The 26,228-nt window shown below is 40.2% G+C and overlaps 1 protein-coding gene across 3 annotated transcripts in view; it reads right to left on the bottom strand.

Moving 5' to 3' along the window:
• Window positions 1-1,482: 1,482 nt before the first annotated feature.
• The window catches only part of BAIAP2 (BAR/IMD domain containing adaptor protein 2), a 249,751-nt gene continuing 225,005 nt past the window's right edge, over window positions 1,483-26,228 (bottom strand). For 2 of the 3 annotated variants that reach the window (XM_082271803.1, XM_082271805.1), the window contains one exon: window positions 1,483-1,779. In XM_082271803.1, the coding sequence (XP_082127929.1) occupies window positions 1,710-1,779 (70 nt within the window). In that variant the 3' untranslated portion in view covers window positions 1,483-1,709. Of the gene's footprint in view, window positions 1,780-22,683; window positions 22,726-26,228 lie in introns of all 3 variants that reach the window. The other variant, XM_082271807.1, reaches the window with a different exon arrangement.

The raw sequence follows: 26,228 nt of genomic DNA, 5'->3' as shown, positions 1-26,228 counted from the left end.
GGAAGTGAAGAGACATCTGTCCAATAGGGACACAGATAGAAATTAAAACGCACACACAGAGATTCCAATCCTTCCCCCATCCAATACAAGGAAAAATCTGAATGGACTTTGGCTTGAACCCCTCAGTGGGACCTTGGTGAACACATCTCCTCCGGGGACACGAGTCCACTCACTGAACACGTCAATGGGTCAGCTCTGGGCCACAATCTGCAGATACTTACTACATGCTAATAGTGAATGGCTGCTCAATGCTTATTAAAGCTACAGGTAGAATTCCTGCTAAAATCTGCCTAGTGCGCTCAAAGACAGAAGCACCATTTTGCCAGTACCGTCCAGAATTATTATTGTAAAAAGCAGAAGATTTCAGCTCTGGCTTTCAAAAAGTTATTACATTTGGCTGTATTGTTTCTTATTAAAAGGGTCTAAAGGAAGATGAGAAGCCGGCGGTGTCCAGATTCTCCCCTTCATCCTCCCATCATGCTCCAGGAGGACAAGCGCAGGGCCGGCCGCTACAGGTGCCAATATAGGCTCTTCCTCCAGACACCTCCAGAAGGCCAGAAGATGAATGCAAATTGTATTTACGAAAAAATTCTAAAAACTTCTGCAACAAAATGAGGGACTAAACAACCCCCTTTTATTCCGCAGGGGCCGGCCCTTGGAAAACAGGGGGAGGGGTCAATGGATTTAACCAAAACCTATGTAAGCATTCATGTTGCAATGTATAACCCCCCTTGGGTCATAACCTCTATCTTCCCATTCATCCACCACTCCATTATTTTTATTAAATAGACTTATATACAAATTTATTAGAAAATAAACATATTTTCTCTTATAAATTAAAAAGTGTAAAGATTTGAAGAGAACAAACTAGGAAGGTTTTTTTTTTTATACTCTTGCCTAGTACAGCCGTTCACAGGGCATGTCCATGTGATGTCATTAGTGATGTCATCTGTTCCGTGACAACATTGATTTATGATTGGCCAGCCTTCCAGAATGCAAGATGGCCACTACTTAGTGGATGCAATTTTATGTTCTCAGCAGGCTGTTTATACAGTTTTCTAGCAAAAAAAAAAAAATGGCAGCAGCTTAAGATAAACCCCATCAACAGATCTTGCAATATTCCAGCATTTTTACCCTGGGGAGGGGCAGAAGCAAGCTGGGTATATCTAAAAAAAAAAGCTTTTAAACTGTGTGGCTTTAGGAAGCAGATTTTCCCCTCTAGGGCAGGGCAAAAAAATGATTGGTTGTCCTGCATAGAGCTCTTCGGCTACAAAGCCCACACCCACAAGAAGCAACGGAGTGCAATCAGCAAAGGCTGGGCCACAGTGAGAAGGTTTTCTGATTGGTTGTGGCGATTTCTACACTACGCTCATTGCCTTCGAGACTAGTATTTCTGTAGGAGAAACTAAACCGATTGGATGATTGGATAAGCAAAGGCATGAACGTACAATAAGATAATATGTAGAAATAAAATGGGTGCAAATCGTACAGAGCAGATTGGGGTTGTCACTCTTCAAACCCATCCGGGTTGCCTGTGCGTAGAGCTAAACAAGTGAATGTAAAGGCTGTATAGTGCCTGCATAAGCTGTGGGGGAGAAGATAAGACAAGGTGTAGAGTTCACTCATCTGTCAGCTCTTCCGGCTCTGTTCACCGGCATACAAGGGCACAGAGGCAAAAATTCGAGGCTCCTGCGGGGGGGTAGTCAGCGTCAATTCGTGAGGGGAGCCGATCGGTCGTTTGTCACTGTGGGCTTCAATCGGACCTCCAGAAAGGGGTTTCTGTTGGGAAATAAGAGGCAAGTTTTACTTTTACCAACGACAGGTTAAAAAAAAAAAAAATAGAACCTAGTCATCCCAAAAGGGCCAGTTGCCCCAAAAAAGGGACATTTCACTTCTAGTTGGAGTCTAGTAGGCTGTGGCAGCATCCTTGGATCCCCTATAATAGGGGATCTCTCCATCACTATGGAGGCTCATTCCCCCTGCTACCATAATTAGGTCCCAGCCTTGTGTGATACAATCTCTGTAATAGGGATAGACCGATATGGTTTTTTTAGGGCTGATACCGATATTTTGGTCACAACGTATCGGTATCGGCCGATATGGGACGATATTTTGTACATTAAAATTTTTGAGAAATAAAGACAATTTTTGACACAAATCTGGTACGGAACAAGTTAATTTTTGTTTAATGCTTAATGGCTGGCTTGCCGGCACCCTGTGGTGGGTCGCTGGCTGGCTGGCACAGGGCCTGTGGCTGGCTGGCACCCTGTCTGTGGGTGGCTGGCTGTCTGGCACCCTGTGGTGGGTGGCTGGCACCCTATGATGGGTTGGTGGCTGGCACAGGGGCTGTGGGTGGGTGGCTGGTACAGGGCCTGGGTGGCTGGCTGGCTGGTTACAGGGCCTGTGGGTGGCTGGCTGACTTGCTGGTACAGTGTCTGTGGCTGGCTGGTACAGGGCCTGTGGATGTGGGTGGGTGGCTGGCTGGCACCGGGCTGCTGTGGGTGGGTGTATGGCTGTGATACACTGCTGTGAGACTAGTTCCGACTCCAGGCTTGGCTGTCCAAGGGGAGGGAGGTGGCCTAAGAAGGCAGAATGATGTCTCAAACATATCGGCAATATTGGCCAGCTCCGGGGCCGATACTGATACATCGGGGAAAGTGCATATCGGCCCCTGATATATCAGCCTTGCCGATAAATCGGTCTATCCCTACTCTGTAATATTAAATACATGAGTGCTGGCTGCCACAAAGGTTCTACAAACATGGTAAAAAGATTTAATGTAAAAGGTAGTCATTGCCGAGTATGGGAACGCGGGGTCAAGGACAGCTATGTTGGCCACTGCAGGGGCTCAGAACAATTTTTATTTCATTCCATATCAAAGCTGTTGGAAAGATCAGTGGGAAACACCAAACAATCTGCTACAGATAAATGTAAAGATTAAAAAGGAACCCTTTGCACATGGAACTAGGGAATTACACTGCATGGCACAACAGACAGCTGAGTCTATGGAATGTTCCAACATCCCCGCTCATCATACACTCATCTTTGGCATGGCTCCCCAAATCATCATGGACTGTGAAAAACTTTTGCATTTAATTTGGAAATCAAGGTCCCGGAGTCTGGAGGAAGAGTGGAGAGGCACAGAATCCAAGTTGCATGAGGTCCAGTGTGAAGTTTCCACAGTCAGTGATGATTTGGGGAGCCATGTCATCTGCTGGTGGTGGTCCACTGTGTTTTATCAAGTCCAAAGTCAGTGCAGCCCTCTAGCAGGAAATTCTACAGCACTTCATGCTTCCCTCTGCTGACCAGCTTCATGGAGATGCTGATTTCATTTTCCAGCAGGACTTGGCACCGCCCACACTGCCAAAACTACCAATACCTGGTCACATGATCATGGTATCACTATGCTTGATTGGCCAGCAAAGTCACCTGACCGAAATCCCATAGAGAATCTGTTGGATATTGTCTAGAGCAGTGGTCCTCAACTCAGTCCTCGGGGCCAACTAACAGGCCAGGTTTGCAAGATAACTAAATAACATCACAGGTGATCTCATTTGCTGCTCAGTGATTCCAGTATTCTAGTCTACATCTCCCCAAGGTAATACTGTACTTAAAATCTGGCCTGTTAGTGGGCCCCGAGGACCAGAGTTGAGGACCACTGGTCTAGACTCTAGAGCATGGGTCTTAAAACTATGGCCCTCCAATTGTTCAGGAACTACAATTCCCATCCTACCTAGCCATGTCTGTGAATGTCAGAGTTGTACAATGCCTCATGGGATTTGTAGTTCTGCAACAGTTGGAGGGCCGTAGTTTGAGAATCCATGGTCTAGAGGAAGAAAAGAGAAACCAGACCCAACAATGCAGAGGAGCTGAAGGCCTCTTTAAAGAAACCTGGGCTTCCATAACACCTCAGCAGTGCCACAGGCTGATCGCCTCCATGCCACGCCGCATTGATGCAGTAATTCATGCAAAAGGAGCTCCGACCAAGTATTGATTGCATTCTATACTGTACATGGACAGACTTTTCAATAAGCCAACATTCCCTTATTAGAAATCCTTTATTTATTTATTTTTTGGTCTTCTGTAATATTCAAATTTTCTGAGATACTGAATTTTGGGTTGGCATTAGCTGTAAGCCATAATCATCAAAATTAAAAGAAAGAAATTCTTGAAATATATCTCTCCGTGTGTAACGCATCTATATAATATATAGGAGTTTCACTTTTTGAGTTACTGAAATAAATGAACTTTTAGGTGATATTCTAACAGTATGAGATGCACCTGTATAGCAGTCCTGTGACTTCTATCAGTGTCTGGTTAAAGTTTGTAGAAGTTTTCATTCTCCTGGGACCAGTGCTTTAAGTGGGCCGGTATGCACTGGTACTCAGTGGCGCCACTTCCAAATATGGCTCTTGAGCATACCGCCACCTCTCCGTGCGCCTTAGCGTACCAGTACGCTAATTTTGGACATCTGCGCCCTCAATTGCCCCCCCACAAGAATATTTCCAACTCCAGAGCCAGACCAGTCACCACCAGTGAGTCCCCCTGCTCCGGAGTCCCAGACCAGGGGTGTGTGGGGCGTAAAAATTTATAGGCTATAATAGAGTACCGGCACCTCTTTTGGGCCACTTAAAGCACTGCCTCGGACTATCCTATGAGGCTGTATGACCCCCTGACCCTCTGTCTGGACAGTGCTGATTTGCCCTGTGGTGATCACATGCACCCTCACCCACCCAAACTGTACCAATATACACCAAACTGAGCATGTGCAGAGTGCCCCAAGGCTCTGTACTATCAGGAGATGGATTGGGGGCTGTGAAAAAAGGGGACGGGAGATCAGAAAAGACAGAAACAGACAGTCTTTTTACACAATGCAGAGTATTAACCCCTTAGGTTAAACAGTGAGTAGAAAAAGCATGCTTTACTGCATATATAGACAGATTTTACTGTTGTGGGTTTAGTAACACTTTTCTCATTCCTTTAAAATAGTCACCATATTGACATGTAGACTAAACTGTTCAAAAAAAGTGACAGCGATAGGAAAAAAGGGACAAACCATAAGGCTGCATTCACACTTGAGCGTAGCGTTTTTTACCGCGATTTTACCGCAATTTTTACCGCGATTTTTTCAGGCATTTTTCATTGACATCTATCAAAAACGCTGGTAATCAGCCCAAAAAGAAGCTCATGTACTTTTTTCAGCTACAGGCGTTTTGCAAAACGCTCAGATGTGAACAGGGGCCATTTAAATGAATGGGGATTTACTTGTTGGGCGTTTTGGAAGCGTTTCTTTTGAGCGTTTTTGGAGCTGAAAACGCCCAGGTGTGTTATATTAGCATATTTGAGCATTTCATATATTAAGAGCTGAATAGGTTATCTGAATATTTTTGTAATAATTATTCTTTCTGTAGAGAGGACGATGCCTGGGAGCTCCCCCCAACCTATGAGGACCCCCCAATCTCAGGGGAAGAACAGCTTGTACAAGGAGGTCCCCTCTCACCAAGGCTATACTGGGGCTCAAAGAACAAGCAACACACTTGGGATTTCCTGCAAAAATATCAGAACTGAAATGCCCAGGATATAGGAGAAGCCGCAACCCTTCAGACTTCGCCAATAACTGAAGGGCTGACATTGACTGATGAGGCGCATACGCCTAGGAAAACCAATTTTACCATATGAAACTCCCTTGTCCCTCCCAAGTACCAAACATCACGTTTACAACCATTGCGTTGGAAAGGGCACAGCTTTATTTAATTTCCAACAGTTGTACTGTGAGCACGTGTAACCATACAATTCCAAATGGGGCCTGTCCTTACCATAAGTGCTGGACAGACTACGTCCAACTTCCAGTCAAGGGCATAGCCCATTACCAAGTTATAATGCTGGCAAGGTCAAAAAACCGCCGCTAAAGCTGTGACAGACCAACAAAAAATGGGGTGGGAGGGTGGGCAGCTATGTGTAGTAGGGATACACCGAAATGGAAATTCTGGGCCGAAACAGAAACCGAGAATTCAGGATGCCCTTGGCCGAAAACCGAAAATTACTTTTTTCCCTCAAATGATTTTAAAATAGTTTTTTTTATCATTTCTATATATTTTCTATCATATTATGGTGCGGAGGAGGACGAGGAAGATCCTCCTCTGCTTTGCATGCTGGGTCCTCTTCTCAGCCTCGATTTCCTCTCGGGACCGTGATGTCACTGGTTGATAGACGCCAGGCGGCTGGCGATTCTAGCAACCAGTCAGGCACAGGGCGGGCGAGGAGGTACGAACTGCGGGTCTCAGGAGCCGGCCACGGTAGCTCACGCACCATAGAAGTTAAAGTGAACGCTGCTGTTGTGGCGGCCATTAATTTTTGGCATACATGACCCGTTTTCGGCCGAAACGGGATAGGCCCATTTTCGGCCGAAATTTCAGCGCACCACTAACGTGTAGAATCCAAAAGACCCAGAATTCCATGAGGAGGATAACTTTAGTGAGCTCAGGCCTGACCCCTTCCCACTGATCCAATTGCCTGCGACCACCTCACGCACAGACCCCCCCTCTCAGGGGCTGATCTTTCCTGGCCATGCCCCATCAGTCAAGACTCTCTTTCCTAAGGGGATCAAGAAGCCCTCATTCTGAACATACCAGTTTTTAACGTTGGGACACACTGAAGCATTAAACCACAGACAATTTTGCACAATTCTGCATCACAGGTACTGATTTAAAGCCAAGTCAAGCTAAAGTATTTTCTTTGGATAAAGCCTAGATTGTTCCTGTGATTGTCCCATTCACAGCAAGTAACTTGAAATATCTCTATAGGGAACACTGAGTTGGGAAGGGAGTCCTAGTCCAATGACAGCTGCTCCCTCATTCGCTGTGAAGGTGTCACGGGACAGGAAGCGAAGGAAAACCTCCCCAATCTGAACAAATAAAAACCTGACAGAAGTTTTAAACTTTGTTCTTCTATAAACAAAACAATATTGGATGGAACTCTAAGAATATCAGTTACTTGCATTGAGGTGGGTAGGAAAGCCATGGACGGACCTACCTTTACATTGGAATTTTCCCCATGGCAGCCAGATTTCAGATTACAAATCTAGTTTAGCAAAAGGAGAAAGATGAAAGACAAAATGACCTTCAGCCATCACCGTGTCTTACATAATATGACTATCAGCATTGCCTGAGAGTAACCAATCAGAATGGTTTTCACTTCCAGCACTTCACTAAGGGACAGCTCTATAGGGAAAATCTGTAAATGTGTTCAACCACAAAATCCCCAACATTTCCTATGAATAAATAATACAGGGGGGCATTGCTATGGAAAAATAATAGTGGGGGCCATTACTATAGAAAACGAATACCGGGGCCATAACTATAGAAAATACGGGGGGGGGGGGGTCATTACTATGGAAAAAAAATACCGGGGCCCATTGCTATAGAAAAATTACATCGGGGGGCCATTACTATATAAAAATTAATACTGGAGACCACCACTATAGAAAAATAATACCGGAGACCATTACTATAGAAAACTAATACCATGGGCCATAACTATAGAAAATACGGGGGGGGGGGGGGGCATTACTATGGAAAAATAATACCGGGGCCCATTACTATGGAGAAATTACATCGGGGGGCCATTACTAAAGAAAATAATACTGGGGGCCATTACTATATAAAAATGAATACTGGAGACCACCACTATAGAAAAATAATACCGGAAACCATTACTATAGAAAACTAATACTGGGGGGTCATTACTATAGAAAACATCTACATATATTATTTTACCAAAATATGGAAGGGTTTGCAGCACCCTTCATTGCTCCAGCACACTGGATTACATAAGACCGAATAAGCAATAAAGTGAGCTCATTGTGCTGCAACCTTTTCCTTTTGTTCATTTTGGTAGTCACTGGGGACATGTTGCATGCATAGAATGGTTTTCTCTAAAAATGGTAGTGATTAACCTTTCTAAAACATAGTAATAATACAGTAATAATAATAAAGTTTAGCTTTCTATTAGCAATACAAGTATATTGACTGGTGCACATACATAACATGTTTATATTTACACTTCAGCCCAGCGCCAATGTGTGTGCCTTCAGACCTCAGCACAGTGCCAATGCATATGCCTTCGAACCTCAGCCCAGCGCCAGTGCGTGCACCTTCGAACCTCAACCCAGCGTCAGTGCGTGCGCCTTTGACCCTCAGCCTAGCGCCAATGCGTGCACCTTCAGACCACAGCCGTGCGCCTTCAAACCTCAGCCCAGCTCGTGCACATTTAGACTTCAGCCCAGAACCAATGCGTGCACCTTCAGACCTCAGCCAAGCACCAATGCGTGCACCTTCAGACCTCAGCCAAGCGCCAATGCGTGCACCTTCAGACCTCAGCCAAGCGCCAATGTGTGCACCTTCAGACCTCAGCCAAGCGCTAATGCGTGCACGTTCAGACCTCAGCCAAGCACCAATGCGTGCACCTTTTGACCTCAGCCAAGCGCCAATGTGTGCACCTTTCGACCTCAGCCAAGCGCCAATGCGTGCACCTTCAGACCATAGCCGTGCGCCTTCAAACCTCAGCCCAGCTCCAGTGCGTGCACCTTCAGACCACAGCCAAGCGCTAATGCGTGCACCTTCAGACCTCAGCCAAGCGCCAATGCGTGCACCTTTAGACCTCAGCCAAGCGCCAATGCGTGCACCTTGAGTCCTCAGCCCAGTGCCAGTGCGTGCGCATTCAAACCTCAGCCCAGCACCAGTGCATGCACCTTCTAACCTCAGCCCAGCGCCAATGCGTGCACCTTCAGACCACAGCCGTGCGCCTTCAAACCTCAGCCCAGCACCAATGCATGCACCCTTAGCTCTCAACCAAGTGCCAATGCGCACAACTTTAAATCTCAGCCAAGTGCCATTCCGCACACTTTTAGACATCAGCCAAGCTCCAATGCATGCACCCTTAGACCTCAGATCTGATTCGAACCCTGTGTAGATTTAAATCTTACTTGTGGATCTAGAACAATGCATGCAGCTTATATTAAAGTGAAACTCCACCCAAAAGGGGAAGTTCCAGTTTTAGGACTCGTCCCCCACTCCTCTTGCACAATTGTCACTTTTGAGGAGGGGGGGGGGGGGGGGAAGGGGGCAGGTAACCGATTTTGACAGGTACCTGCTCCTACTTCTGTTCCGAATGCCGCAGTGCTCGGGAACAGGAGTTCTCCTCCCACCCTCCCCCCATGCAGTCTTCTGGGACACACACAGGTCCCAGAACACTGCATCCACAAATCCTGGATGCGCCGTGCGACTTGTGCTTGCGCAGCGGGCACCTGGGTGTCCATAGTGAAGATACCGCCGCCGCCGAGGTTGGACAGCAGATGAAGACGGCTGGGGTGAGCTCTCCACTGGACCATGAGACAGGTGAGTGGCTGTTTTTTAAAAGTCAGCAGCTACACTTTTTGTGTAGGCTTCCTCCAGAGGTTGCTGGGGGTTCCTTTAGCAATGAGCAATCTATACCTCCTGGATAAGTTCCCGTTGACACCATTATATAAAAATGTAATTGTGATCTGATGCCTATAATGCTACGCCTTTATCCCGATACAACTCATACATAAAACAAAAAACATTTGCCCATGGGACTTTAGATGAGGCATAACATATTGGTAATAAAGTATCAATTTATTAAACAATAAATATTGAACCACAGAGGGGAACAAAGTCCCTACCAGCACCATGTATCCCAACAGCTATGCAGGGACCATAATCCCACTTGGGCAGTGGTCACTATTTGGAGGTGTTATTTTAGATCAGTTTTTAAGATTTTATGTTGGTGGCATCCACTCCTGAAGAAGTGAAGCAACACTCACGAAACGCGTCGAGTTATAGGATGCATTTTTGTTACGTTTTAATAATCTGACTGTGTAGAACATGTATATAAAATAACACCTCCAAACAGCGACCGCCGCCCACATGGGCAGGGCCGGCCTTTGGGGCCGCACAGGGCGCCGTGGGCAACAGGGGCGCCATGCGGCCATCACAGCTCGCAGATGATCAGGTCGCACAGCGGGAGGTAAGCAGCGACCGCGGCCTGGACAGGGTTAACACAGGCCGCAGCCGCCACTTACCTCCCGCTGTGCCTCGGTCTAATATAGCTGCAGGGCTGAGCTGTGCATCTCACACAGCTCAGTCTCAGATCTGCCCCCGCTGACAGATCCCTCCTCCCCCGCCCCTCCTCCTCCCGCCCCTTCTCCTCCTGTGTCTGCCCCACCCACACTCCCAGGGGATGTGTGGGTGGGAAGTTTAAAGAAGAAAAGAAAAGCTGCAGACAGCGTGAGCCTCTATACTGAGGTAAGTAATCTCTCTCTCCTGCAACAAATGTAAGGGGGGCTCGGTGTGGTGGGGGTCTCTTTTTTGACCAGGACAAAAAAAGCATCAGTCCAGATAACCAAAAGACAAAAAAGCATACTATGTCCAATAGCAAAAGCCTATTGGAGGATTGCAGGAAAGGTTTAAAGTGGTTGTAACTCTAAGACAGGAAATATGAACAAAGCATATCCCCATATCCATATAGACATATATTTACTTTTCTCAGTTCAGAGCACTAAGTGTCATTTCTGTCTGCTGCCTCCTTCCTCTGCTATCATCGTGAGTTGCTTCTGACAAGTTTTCCTGACACCAAGAGAAAAATGGTAACGGGAGGGACCTCCAGCTGATTGACAGCCTCAGCTCTGTTCCTGTGCGGAGGAGGGTGTGTCTCTTCCCTCCAATCAGCTCTCAGAGCTCTCCTCACTGAGCTCTGCAGAGTGTAACTTCAGCTCTCCGCCCCATTTTTTTCCTAACAGCTCAGACAAGCTTTACAAATTCTGCACTTTGAATAGCTGTAGAGAAGAGAGGGCTACAGAGAAACAGGCACAACTTATGTAGGAGAATTTGTTTCATCTCTGTGTATCACCTGAGGCCAGTCACTTCACTGGAGATATGGAAGGGTTTACAACCACTTTAGGCTTAGCATACCTAATCCTTGATTTTGGGAATCTTTAGAGGGATGGACAGCGCTTAGCCATGTTTAAAGGAGGGGAAGACAGCGCTTGGCCATGTTTAAAGGAGGAAAGGACAGCGTTTTGCCTTGTATGAAGGAGGGGAGGACAGCGCCTGGCTTTGTATGAAGGAGGGGAGGACAGCGCCTGGCTTTGTATGAAGGAGGGGAGGACAGCGCCTGGCCTTGTATGAAGGAGGGGAGGACAGCGCCTGGCCTTGTATGAAGGAGGAGAGGACAGCGTTTTGCCTTGTACGAAGGAGGGGAGGACAGCGCCTGGCCTTGTACGAAGGAGGGGAGGACAGCGCTTGGCCTTGTATGAAGGAGGGGAGGACAGCGCTTGGCCTTGTATAAAGGAGGAGAGGACAGCGTTTTGCCTTGTATGAAGGAGGGGAGGACAGCACCTGGCCTTTTTTTTTTCTCAGGCCTTGTATGAAGGAGGGGAGGACAGCACCTGGCCTTGTAGGAAGGAGGGGAGGACAGCGTTTTGCCTTGTACGAAGGAGGGGAGGACAGCGGCTGGCCTTGTACGAAGGAGGGGAGGACATCGCCTGGCCTTGTACGAAGGAGGGGAGGACAGCGCCTGGCCTTGTACGAAGGAGGGGAGGACAGCGCCTGGCCTTGTACGAAGGAGGGGAGGACAGCGCCTGGCCTTGCACGAAGGAGGGGAGGACAGCGCTTGGCCTTGTACGAAGGAGGGGAGGACAGCGCCTGGCCTTGTACGAAGGAGGGGAGGACAGCGCCTGGCCTTGTATGAAGGAGGGGAGGACAGCGCCTGGCCTTGAAGAAGTTCCCTCACATTGTCAGGAGGCGGCCATGATTGTAAAGGTGGTTTCCAGTCCTTGTATGGGATTGTGTTGAATACTGAATGTACTGGGAAGGTCTTTGCAGCCATAAGAGCTCTAAAAGACCCAAAGCCTGAAGAGGAGGCGGAGCCTATAAATGCAGATAGAACACACTGAACTTGCTGGAACACAATCTCCAAGCTTAGTCTGATGACTCAGAATCAGATGGTATCAGGGGCCTCAGGCACATTAGAGATGGAACCCTCTGCTATGGATGGTGTCAGGGTGTGGTCAGCGTCTCTGCAAATAGATTGCGCCATTAATTTTCCAAAACCCACCAAAAAAACATCTGAATTGGACAGAAGAGAGGACTTGTGGACACATAAATGGTCCCAGTCTCACCCAACAGAAGGCACTAATGGGACGGTGGACCCTATAACAATCTTCACATCGGTTTCTTCAGCAGACATACAGGCGCATCTCAAAATATTAGAATATCTTCAAAAAGTTAATTTATTTCAGTAATTAAATTCAAAAAGTGAAACATTATATATATATATATATATATATATATATATATATATAGTATATAGAGTAATTTCATGTTATATATATATATATATATATATATATATATAGTATATAGAGTAATTTCATATTATATATATATATATATATATATATATATATAGTATATAGAGTGATATATTTCAAGCATTTCTTTATTTAAATTTTGATGATTACGGTTTACAGCAAGTGACACCCCAAAATTCAGGATCTCAGAAAATTAGAATATTGTGAATAAGTTGAATATTGTAGCCTCATGGGGTCACACTCTAATCAGCCAACTCAACATACCTGCAAAGGTTTCCTGAGCCTTTAAATCAGGGGCGTAACCACAGGGGTTGCAACTGCAACCGGGCCCCCCATGCTCCTGTACACCTGGATAGGGGGGGGCGGCGGGGGCAGCATGTAGAGAAATCACTGTCCTCCTTTTTCCTCCTGTAGCTGCAGGAGGAAAATGGAGGAGATTGGTTCCTCTGTATGCTGCCCCCGCCACTCCTCCTATCCAGTTCTGCTGTCTCTGGGCCCCTGTGTGCTCCCCTGGTCGAAGCCCCCCCCCCCCACTGTGCTCCCTCCCCTCGCCTGCCGGCTGCTGCAGGGGATGTGTCACAATAGAGAACCAGGAAGGGGTCAGTAAATATGTAATTTACCAGCTCCTTCCTTTTCTGAATGGACAGAGTCATAGTCAGTGACATTGTAAAAAAAAAAATAATAATAAAATGATAAAAAATAATACAATTAAAATACCAAAAAATAAAAAACTACTGACCCCAGTGGGTGAACTTCCAGGATCGCAAAGGTCACACTTGCGACCAGACCCTGGCATTCCACCACCGTGGGGAGGCCCCAAGATGGCAGGAAGGGGGCCCACTGCAGAACTTGCGAAAGAGTCCCGATGCGAGACCGTAATAAAGGGCCCCAGGATCAGTGGGAAGAGCCCCAGGCTTGAAAGGAAGGGCCCCAGCCAGGGGTCCAGGGGGGCCTTCATGGTTTCTTGCACCGGGGCCCTGAAGGTTCTAGTTACGCCTCTGCTTTAAATGGTCTATCAGTCTAGTTCAGTAGGTTACACAATCATGCGGAAGACTGCTGACTTGACAATTGTCCAGAAGACAATCATCGACACCCTTCACAAGGAGAGTAAGTCACAAAAGGTCACTGCTAAAGAAGCTGGCTGTTCACAGAGTGCTGTAGCCAAGCATATTATTGGAAAGTTCAGTGGAAGGAAAAGGTGTGGTAGAAAAAGTTGCACAAGCAACAGGGATAACTGCAGCCCTGAGAGGATTGTGAAGCAAAGGCCATTCAGAAATTTGGGGGAGATTCACAAGGAGTGGTTGATATCAGTGCTTCAAGAGCCACCACATGCAGACGTATTCAGGACATGGGCTACAACTGTCGCATTCCATGTGTTAGGCCACTCCCAAACCAGAGACATCAGAAGCGCCTTACCTGGGCTAAGGAGAAAAAGGACTGGACTGTTGATCAGTGGTCCAAAGTCCTCTTTTTAGATAAAAGTAAATTTTGCATTTCATTTGGAAATCAAGGCCCCAGAGTCTGGTGGAAGTGTGGAGAGGCACAGAATCCAAATTGCATGAGGCCCAGTGTGAAGTTTCCACAGTTAGTGATGATTTGGGGAGCCGTGTCATCTGCTGGTGTTGGTCCACTGGGTTTTATCAAGACCAAAGTCAGCGCAGCCCTCTACCAGGACATTCTATAGCACTTCATGCTTCCACCAGCTTTATGGAGATGCTGATTTTGTTTTTCAGCAGGACTTGGCACCTCCCTACACTGCCAAAACTACCAATACCTGGTCACATGATCATGGTGTCATGCTTGACTAGCAAGCAAACTTGCCTGACCTAAACCCCATAGAGAATCTGTGGTGTATTGTCAAGAGGAAGATGGGAGACACCAGACCCAACAATGCAGACAAGCTGAAGGCCACTATCAAAGCAACCTGGGCACCTCAGCAGTGCCACAGGCTGATCGCCTCCATGCCACACCGCATTGATGCAGTAATTCATGCAAAAAGAGCCCCAACCAAGTATTATTGAGTGCAAACTATACTATATATGGACAGACTTTTCACTAAGCCAACATTTATGTATTAAAAACCTTTTTTTTTTTTTTTTTTTTTATTGGTCAAAATTAAAAGAAATGCTTGAAAGAAATCACTCTGTGTGTAATCTATAAAATATATGAGTTTCACTTTTTGAATTTGAATATCATCAAAAAGTTAATTTATTTCAGAAATTAAATTTTTTGAGATGCACCTGTAGAAAAATCACCCCTCTAAAGCATGAGAAGTGGATGGGCCACTTACCTTTGCTCTGTGTGACTCTGAGAAGACAGGTGACTAGGGGAGAATAAGGCTCAAAGCCAGGCAAAGCCCCCACTTCCCCACCAGCCAGCCTGCAGTCCTAACTCTGCATATTTACATAGTAGAAGCACATGCGTTCTAATGGATAGATAGAGGGCAGGTGAGCTGGGAGGGAGCCCGGGAGCCCACCTCTCCTTAAATGGCACCGGGGTAGCACTGGATACCCAGCACAAGGACAGTTATAGATGGGGGCCGTGACCAGTTGTTTGTTTTAATTGACTAACCTAAAGAGCTGGTGCCGATGAGGGTTGCAGGTGGGTAAGTTACAACCAGTGGATGATCCATAATGTGCTTCAGAAACAGGACCACTACTTGGGATGGTGCTTCCTGTAGGCCGAATGGCAGGAAAGAGTGGAGCACATTCACATGCACCCAGCTCAGGTCCCTCAGCCTGAACTATTACTGTGGTAATATGGCAGTCATGGGAATTTTTAGATGGCGCCAAACAGTACAAACTGTGAGCGCCAAGAGATGGGAAAGTGGTGTCAGCAGAGGCGCCCGAATGTAAAGGAGAAGCTGAGAAATGGATTCTTCATTGATTTTGATATTTATTGCTCAAAGAATTATATAAAACGCAATCAACGCGTTTTGTGGCACCACACTGGCCCCTTTCTTAGGATATTCTATTATAATGCTTGTTTTTTTTTAATGAATGATCACATTTTTATAATGCATGTGGAAGTTTAAAGTATTACTTATATAGTGTATGTTATTAGAGAGTTACTTATATAGTGTATGTTATTAGAGAGTTACTTATATAGTGTATATTAGAGTTACTTATATAGTTTATATTAGAGAGTTACTTATATAGTGTATATTATTAGAGTTACTTATATAGTGTATATTATTAGAGAGTTACTTATATAGTGTATATTATTAGAGAGTTACTTATATAGTGTATATTATTAGAGTTACTTATATAGTGTATATTATTAGAGAGTTACTTATATAGTGTATATTATTAGAGTTACTTATATAGTGTATATTATTAGAGAGTTACTTATATAGTGTATATTATTAGAGTTACTTATATAGTGTATATTATTAGAGTTACTTATATAGTGTATATTATTAGAGAGTTACTTATATAGTGTATATTAGAGAGTTACTTATATAGTATATATTATTACAGAGTTACTTATATAGTGGATATTATTAGAGAGTTACTTATATAGTGTATATTATTAGAGAGTTACTTATATAGTGGATATTATTAGAGAGTTACTTATATAGTGAATATTAGAGAGTTACTTATATAGTGTATATTATTAGAGAATTGCTTATATAGTGTATGTTATTAGAGAGTTACTTATATAGTGTATGTTATTAGAGAGTTACTTATATAGTTTATGTTTTTAGAGTTACTTATATAGTGGATATTAGAGAGTTACTTATATAGTGTATATTATTAGAGTTACTTATATAGTGTATATTATTAGAGAGTTACTTATATAGTGTATATTATTAGAGAGTTACTTATATAGTGTATATTATTAGAGTTACTTATATAGTGTATATTATTAGAGAGTTACTTATATAGTGTATATTATTAGAGTTACTTATATAGTGTATATTATTAGAGAGTTACTTATATAGTGTATATTAGAGAGTTACTTATATAGTGTATATTATTGGAGTTACTTATATAGTGTATATTATTAGAGAGTTACTTATATAGTGTATATTATTAGAGAGTTACTTATATAGTGTATATTATTAGAGAGTTACTGATATAGTGGATATTATTAGAGAATTGCTTATATAGTGTATGTTATTAGAGAGTTACTTATATAGTTTATGTTTTTAGAGTTACTTATATAGTATATATTATTAGAGAGTTACTTATATAGTGGATATTAGAGAGTTACTTATATAGTGTATATTATTAGAGAGTTACTTATATAGTGTATATTATTAGAGAGTTACTTATATAGTGTATATTAGAGAGTTACTTATATAGTGTATATTATTAGAGTTACTTATATAGTGTATATTATTAGAGAGTTACTTATATAGTGGATATTAGAGAGTTACTTATATAGTATATATTATTAGAGAGTTACTGATATAGTGTATATTAGAGAGTTACTTATATAGTGTATATTATTAGCGTTACTTATATAGTGTATATTATTAGAGAGTTACTTATATAGTGTATATTAGAGAGTTACTTATATAGTGTATATTATTAGAGAGTTACTTATATAGTGTATATTATGAGAGTTACTTATATAGTGTATATTATTAGAGAGTTACTTATATAGTGTATATTAGAGAGTTACTTATTATTTATTTTATTTATTTCAGGTACTTATATAGCGCTGTCAATTTAAGCAGCGCTTTACATATACATTACACATTCACATCAGTCCCTACCCTCAAGGAGCTTACAATCTAAAGTCCCTAACTCACATACATACACAGTAGGGCCAATTTTTTTTTTACACAGGATCCAATTAACCTACCAGCATGTCTTATATAGTGTATATTATTAGAGAGTTACTTATATAGTGTATATTATTAGAGAGTTACTTATATAGTGTATATTATTAGAGAGTTACTTATATAGTGTATATTATTAGAGAGTTACTTATATAGTGTATATTATTAGAGAGTTACTTATATGGTTAGTAAGTAATTTGATGATCACTGTAAGGCTCGGTTCACACTGGGGCGGCATGTCAGGTGACAGTCGTCTGACAAGTCGCACTCCATTCAGTGCAATGGAACCAGTCTAAATCCGAGCGACTGAAGTCGCTTCGACTTAGAAAAAGGTTCCTGCACTACTACTACTTGCTTGTTTGCAAGCTGCACTGAAGTCACGCTGTGAGGGGCGGCTTCAGTCAGGCGACTTTGAAGCCGCCCCAGTGTGAACTGGATTGCCAGGATTCTTTCCTGGGTGTAAATAATATAAGTGGGTACTAATATTTATAGGTAAAGTTGATCCAGGGAATATCCGATTGCCTCTCAGGGGATCAGGAAGGATCGTTTCCCCTGCTGTAGTAAATTGGATCATGCTTTGCTGGGTTTTTTCGCCTTCCTTTGGATCAACTGCGGCTATAGGATTGTGTATATGGGATTGTATGGTTGGGTTTTCTTTACTGTTTTTTTTTTTATTGGTTTAGCCAGATGGACTTTTTCATCCTGATTAACTATGTAACCGATCCGAAGAGATAACCTGCATACAAACAAACACATACATTATATAACCACTTGCCTACTGGACACTTAGACCCCTTTCCTGACCTGAGGACTCGGCCCAGGGATGGTGGGAACCCCTCATAATGGACACAGCAGGTGTACAGACCCGGGGACTCAGCACAGGGATGGTGGGAACCCCTCATAATGGACACAGCAGGTGTACAGACCCAGGAACTCAGCACAGGGATGGTGGGAACCCCTCATATTGGGCACAGCAGGTGTATAGAACTGGGAACTCAGCACAGGGATGGTGGGAACCCCTCATAATTAACACAGAAGGTGTACAGACCCGGGAACTCAGCACAGGGATGGTGGGAACCCCCATAATGGGCACAGCAGGTGTACAGACCCGGGAACTCAGCACAGGGATGGAGGGAACCCCTCATAATGGGCACAACAGATGTACAGATCCGGGAACGCAGCACAGGGATGGTGGGAACCCCTCATAATGGGCACAGCAGGTGTACAGACCTGGGGATCTCACCAAGCAAGTCCCCAAGACATAGGAAAGACTCTTAGGGGGTTGAACCCAAAAAAAAAATTTAGTTTGTGTTCACTGACCCTAAAATAACTCAATGTGTGTCAATAAGGTGTATGTGGAAAACAGTTTTGTAAATTTCAGTCCTTCAAGTGCACAGCCGTATAATGTGCCATGTCTCCTGTTCAGTAGACCAGCATGGTATAAGTAAAAAAACATAAAATTCATATAAAAAAATACATAAAATACATCAAATTCAGCCAAACAATACAATAAAACCAGGCAGGAAAACAAAGATTTGAGAGACACGTGAGCAGGAGAGAGCAAAGAGCTGGAGACCCGGCGTGGTAAGACCGACATGGAGCCGCCAACCATCTTCAGAATGGAGCGTAGTCATAGGAAGACAGGAAGGTCCATGGGGGGGATGGGGGAAAGAGAAGCACAGCAGTTAGTCAGCCATTTTGTTGTAGACAAGCACTGGAGAGGAGGGCAAGGTGTTAGTGTGACGGTTCTTGCCCAAGAAAGGTTAAAGGTTAAAGAAGCAAAAAAATTATGTCTCCAGAAGTGGGATGTTAGCTGGGCGGTGAGTGTTCTGTGCTCTGCTACAACCACCGAGTCATCATCAGGATTCAATAGAAGACAATGTTCATGAAAACCTGCACAGCAACATTATATAAAATATACTGCTAGTATACTATGGTGTGCATTTATTTAAAAAAAAATGTGTAGCAATTCACCCAGTGAAAGTACATTGGTTCTGTGTGAATGGGGGCAAATAAATGTTATTGGGCTATTTTTTATGCTGGTCGAATGTTTATTAATAACGGAAAATACTGCCTTTGACACTAGATGGCGCCAAGCATCATAGGACTTTCCTAGTGGCCAAAGGAGAGTTTCCCATTGAAATTCATTTTTTATTCTTATTTTTGTTGGTGTATATGTGCGGACTAATCTTATTGTGAGCTGGGGAGCTTTTGCATCGCTCTGATCTATAGATAGATTTCATTTATTATTGTGAATTATTTATGTGTGCTGGGGAGTTTTAGTGATTTTTCTTTGTGCAGATTAGTCTTATTGCGTGCCAGGGAATTTTTGTATTGTTTTAATCTATAGCTTTTTTTGTTATTTATGTACTAAGCTGGGGAGCTTTTGCACTGCTTTATTTATAGCCATTTTATTTTTATTCATTTTTGTTATTCATGAGCTAGGGGAACTCGTGTGTTATTCTAAACCAGTGGTCTCCAAACTGCGGCCCTTTGCTTGGCTTTATCTGCCCCTTGAGGCATTTTTCCTGCCATGGACATCGACAATGGGGAATAATTCCTGCCACTAACAAAAATGGGGCACTATTTCTCCGAACACCACCAACTATTTCTCCCCCTAATACCAAAGATCGGGCATTGTTTACTCCCGCTGGGGGGTGGGGACAGTCTGGCCCCCCCTAAAGTCTGAAGGACAGTAAACTGGCCCTTTCTTTAGAAGATTTGGAGACCCAAACTCTACATTTACAGTTTTATTTTTATTATTTTATTTCATATTTTAAAATAAGAATAATTATTACTTTAATTATTATCATTGCACTGACTAGTCTTATGTGCTGGGAAACTTGTGTATTGTTCTAATCTATACATTTATAGTTACAGATTTTTATAGGATTAATTATTATGAATATTATTTTGTTTTAAATAACAGTAATAATAATATTAGTAATTATTATCATTGTGCTGACTAGTCGTATGTGCTGGGAAACTTGTGTATTGTTCTAATTGATAAATTTATAGTTACAGATAATTATATTAATAATTATTATGATTATTTTGTTTTAAATATTAGTAGTAATAATATTATTAATGGGAAACTTGTGTATTGTTCTAATTGATAAATTTATAGTTACAGATAATTATATTAATAATTATTATGATTATTTTGTTTTAAATATTAGTAGTAATAATATTATTAATAATATTAATAATATATATTATTATTAATATTATTAATTTAATTTTTATTTTAATTGCGCTGACTAGTCTTATGTGCTGGGAAACTTGTGTATTGTTCTAATTTATAGTTACAGATTATTATATTAATAATTATTATGATTATTTTGTTTTAAATAATAGTAGTTATAATTTTACTAATTTAATTACAGTACTATTATCATTGCGCTGACTAGTCTTATGTGCTGGGAAACTTGTGTATTGTGCTAATCTATACATATATAGCTAAGGCTTTCTTATTATTTCTAATAAAAAGCCATAGCATAGTTTCCCAGCACATAAGACTAGTCAGCGCAATGATCATATTTAAATTAGTAATAATATTTATTATTATTATTATTACTAATATCATTTAAAACAATATATATTTATATTATAATAATATTATATAATTATAATTATAATATAATATAATTAATATATAAAGTTGTAAAGAGCTGTGTAAACTGTCGGCGCTATATAAATTCTGTATAATAATCATAATATTGTTTTATATAACAATACTACTACTACTACTAGTACTATCATATTAATAATAACAATTGCTATTTTAATTATCAATTATTATCATTGCACTGACTAGATGTGATGGGGAAATGTGTATTGTGCCATTTATAGCGAAAGGTTTTTACGAATAATAATAAGAAGCCATAGCTTTAAATTATAGATTAGCACAATACATAAGTTTCCCAGCACATAAAACTAGTCTGCACAATGATAAGAATTTAAAAAGTAGTAATATTTATTATTAATACTATGATTATTTAAAACAATATAACTATTATTATATTATTATTATTATTATTATTATTATTATTATTATACAAGTTTCCCAGCACATTAGACTAGTCTGTACAATGATAAGAATTTAAAAAGTAGTAATATTTATTATTAATACTATGATTATTTAAAACAATATAACTATTATTATATCAAGTTGTAAAGCGCTGCGTGAACTGTCGGCGCTATATAAATTCTCTATATTAAAAATAATAATATTATTGTTTATAATAATACTACTAATAATCATAATATCATATTAATAATAACAATTCCTATATTAATTATGAATTATTATCATTGCACTGACTATTGTGCTAATCTATACATTTTTAGCTAATGGTTTTTAATCAATAATAATAATAATAATAATAATAAGTCATAGCTATAAATGTATAGATTAGCACAATACACAAGTTTCCCAGCACATAAGAATAGTCAGCACAATTATAATAATAATTAAATTAGTATTATTAAAAACAATATAACGATTATCTGTATAAATAATAATAACTATATATAGTTATATTTATATATATTTTTATTATTTTTATTATTAATTATACAATAGTTATATTGTTTTTAATAATACTAATTTAATTATATATATTAAGAATAGATATAATATCATATTATTAATTACTATTTTAATTATTATCATTGCACTGACTATATGTGCTGAGAAAGTGGTGTATTGTGCTAATCATTACATTTATAGCTTTGGCTTTTTATTTATTTATATTTTTTTAACTGACTAGTCTTAGGGTCCTTTCACATGGTCCGCCTCATCAGATCCGATCCGATTACTGAATAGGGTTTCCATCCGTCCAGATTTCACGCACAGGATCGGATGCGGATGGCAGCGGGTGTCAGCAGAGGTGTCTCCGCTGATATCCGCTGCCCCATAGAGCTGCATGAAGGATCCAATCAGATCCGCCTAAAAAACTGACAGGCGGATCTGATCGGATCGCCCGTGTGAAAGAGCCCTTACATAACTGGGGAATGTTTGTATTGTTCTAACCTACTGTATACATTTATACCTATAGTTAGATCACCATTTACATAATTATTTGATTTTTTTTTTTTTTATTAGTTTTGCACTGACTAGTCTTACATACTTGGGATTTTTTTTTGTATTGTTCTCACCTATACATCTACAGCGATTATATTTTATTATGCAACGACAAGCATGTACAGAGCTGCACAAAACAGACCTTTTCAATGAACACACTACAGTTCTAATGTTTTAAGCTATTTTATATGTTTATATTGACTGGGAATTGTATTATTATCACTTTCCGCTGTCTCTATGCCACCCAATACCAAGACATGTTTCAATCTGCCAATAAAAAATGCATCACTCCCCCCCCCCCCCCCATCTCTGGCTATCACCCTACAATACGTCCTCCCGAGCGGTTGTAGCAGATCACAGAAAAGCAAGTTCAAAGTGGAATTTTTCTTTTTTTTTTTTCAAAAACATAAAAAAACTTACTAAGCGCAGACATCTCAAAATCTCGCCGCTTCAGCTTCCAAGCTGCAACATAAAGACAAGTTTTAGCTGCAGGAGTTGGGGGATGTATACAGTTGTTGTTCTACATGGAGCCCCCCCATAGGGCGCTGTCTGCTCCGGTGATCGTCTCGGTAGATTATTGTCTGGGAGAGGAAATCCCGGAGGGATCATACAAATTACAGTCTGTGCATCCAGTTAAGGGGGGGGGGGGCTTGACTATTGTTCACATTCCATACATTGTACCAATAAAACTAAAAATTAACCATTTTTACACCACCAGGACCTGCCGCCATCTTCTCCCAATGGATGGATGAGACTCGATCTGTGTCTCCATAGGGAACAATTATTGGAAGCACAGATATTTTTCAGCAGGCTGGACAAGCAATGAGCAATACTGATCAATTTCCACATTCTGAAGCTTCCACTGATAAAGGGTAAACCTTACATCGACTTTCAGTATGTTTGGAATCATCTCTCACTGTATTGGCTTTCTAGATTGTAAGCTCTAACGAGCGAGGCCCTCTAATTCCTCCAGTATTGAATTGTATTGCAACTTTATTGTCTTCCCTCACATTGTAAAGTACTGCTCAAAACTATTGGCGCTGTATAAATCCTGTATAATAATAATATTAATAATCACTTCTGGACTGGAAGGTTTTTCCAGGCCATTTTTTGCAATTCGGCACTGCGTTAATTTAACGGACAATCGCGCAGTGGTGCGACACCGTACCCAAATAAAATTGAAAAAGTCCTTTTTTTCCCCCCCACAAACAGAGCTTTCTTTTGGTGGTATTTGATCATCTCTGCGGTTTTTATTTTTTGCACTATAAACCAAAAAATCTACAATTCTGATAAAAAAAAAAGTAATAATAATAATAAATATATATAATAATAATAATAAATATATATAATAATAATAATAAATATATATAATAATAATAAATATATATATATATATATATATATATATATATATATATATATATATATATATATATATATATATATATATATATATACACACACATTTTTTTTACAATTTTTTTTAACATTCTGAGAGTTTTTTCCAACTTTTTTTTATAAGATCCAAATGTGAAAAGGATCGAATCATTTTAACAAAAAATAAATAAATAAAATTGCACTGTATGCATTGTCTTATTTAACTATTAATAGATAATGGACTTTAAATTGTAGGGGAGAAAAGTGTTACAATGTTTACTTCTAATTGAAATGAAGACTTCTACACATGTAGATTGATGAAGTTTGTGTCCAGAAGGGTTGCAATAAAAAGCTGACAGGGGTTCCAGTCCTCCCCCCCCCCCCCCCCCCGAAACTATAAAAAAAAAAAAAATCAACATCTATATAGTTCTGACCCACTTATCTGTATTTTTCTGTGTTGTATGGAACTACATCAGGTTGTTATTGTTTGGTGACATGCTGACATCTAGTGGTGGTTTTCAGCCCCTACAACTCATTTACGTATGTGATTTGGGATCTCCCCTACTGTTTAGTGCAGTCCTATCAAGAGACTCACTGTTTCTTCTATATCCCCTCAAGTCAATGTTAGCACTTTGCAGAGGGAGGGCTTAGGAAAACCATTACTGTCTTACACCTTTATTATATAAAGTAAAAATTGCACTGGATTTAACTTCTGTGTCTTTTTTTTAAAGAGTAAAGCTGCCTGTGGATGGTGCCAAGTCAGCACGTGATCATACCATCTGAACAGACTGGGTAGAAGGAGGAATGTCAATGCCCCTTCCTTTAATGAAATAACACAGATTCTTCCAGCATGGAGGGAAAGTGAGAGATAATTTATTGGTCGGCAGAGAAAAAATGCTAAAGGCACAAAAGAAAAAAAAAAAAAAAAGGAAATAAAGGCAGATTGTATAAAATGTTTATTAGCCTTGTATTGTACAGCTGCTCAAAAGATCAAAATCACAGTTAGCATGTCACCAAGAACCATTTCCCCCAGAAAGAAAAAGAAAAAAAAAAAAGTAACAAAAAAAAAAAAATGATACTGAGAGAAACAAGTCCAAGAAGCAAGCAAGGCCAATATCGAATGATAAAAAAGATCCCCCAGATTGCCCCATTTAAATGCAATAAATAAAACTTTATTCATACAAGAACATCATTACAGGGCACGGTTTATTTTTTAACAAAAAAAAAAAAAAAAAGAAGGGAGTATGAAGCACTGTACATCTTTTATACAAGATTCTACATTCTGTCCATCGCTGAACCGAATTAAAAAATAAATAAAATTAAATGCATAACAGGAAGCAAAACTTTATGAATAAAATGACAGAATTATACAAGAGCGATCGTTCCAGCAGCGTAGGGAATTGCCTTTTCTAGCGTCCAATTTTATCTGTTTACAGAACTGCTCTGATGAAAGAAGCTGAAGTTTGTAGTTCTTTAGTGCTTCTTGTGGGATTTATTAGGGGATCAGGGCCCATTCAGACCTGTTTATTCTTGTGGGTTTAAAAAAATAAATAAATAAAAAATATGCAGCATTTTTTTGCCAGTGCAACACATTATAATGCATTGTAGTGCACTGCCGTGTGTTGCACATACTGCAAGATGTGTCAGAGCTGCATTCCCTTTGAGGTGCCGTTGAAGATGAATGACACCATAGTGTGTATGGTTTGGGCAAAACTGCTAATATACGTTGCTATCCAAAAAAAAAAAAAAAAAAAATTATATATATATATTATTATTTATCTATTTTTTTTTTTTAGATAAAACGGCAGATTTGCCCAATTTGTGTATATTTTCTGCAAACTAACATTTCAACTGTTTGTTTTCTTATAATGCGGAGAAAAATTTCCGTGCTTTTTCACAAATAAAGAGCTACATATAAAAAAAATAAATAAAAAAGAATAATATAGTTGAAATGTTAGTTTGCAGAAAATATACACAAAATGTTTTATCTAAAAAAAAAAAAAATAGTTAAATAAGACTGCTTATAGTGCAATTTTATTTATTTATTTTTTGTTAAAATGACTCGATCCTTTTCACATTTGGATCTTACAAAAAAAAGTTGGAAAAAACTCTCAGAATGTTAAAAAAAAAAATCGTAAAAAATGTAAATATATATTTACATTTTTTTACGATTTTTTTTAACATTCACAGAGTTTTTTACAACTTTTTTATAAGATCCAAATGTAAAAAGGATCGAATCATTTTAATATAAAAAAAAAAAAATATATATATTATATATATATATATATATATATATATATATATATATATACACACACACAATATGCATTGTCTTATTTATCTATTTTTTTTTTAATTTTTTTTTAGATAAAACGTTGGGCAGATTTGCCCAATTCGTGTATATTTTCTGCAAACTAACATTTCAACTGTTTGTTTTCCTATAATGCTGAGAAATATTTCTGTGCTTTTTCACAAATAAAGAGCTACAAATAAAATAAATAAAATAATAATAATAAGAAATAAATTATATATTTATATATTTTTTTTAACATTTCTTTTTAAGATTTTTTTTAACATTCTGAGACTTT

This window comes from Pelophylax lessonae (assembly GCF_965119305.1).
Source record: "Pelophylax lessonae genome assembly, chromosome: 11".
In the NCBI taxonomy this organism is placed as follows: Eukaryota; Metazoa; Chordata; class Amphibia; order Anura; family Ranidae; genus Pelophylax; species Pelophylax lessonae.
The sequence above is the reverse complement of the archived record's forward strand: the minus strand, read 5'-3'. Positions and strand labels throughout refer to the sequence as shown.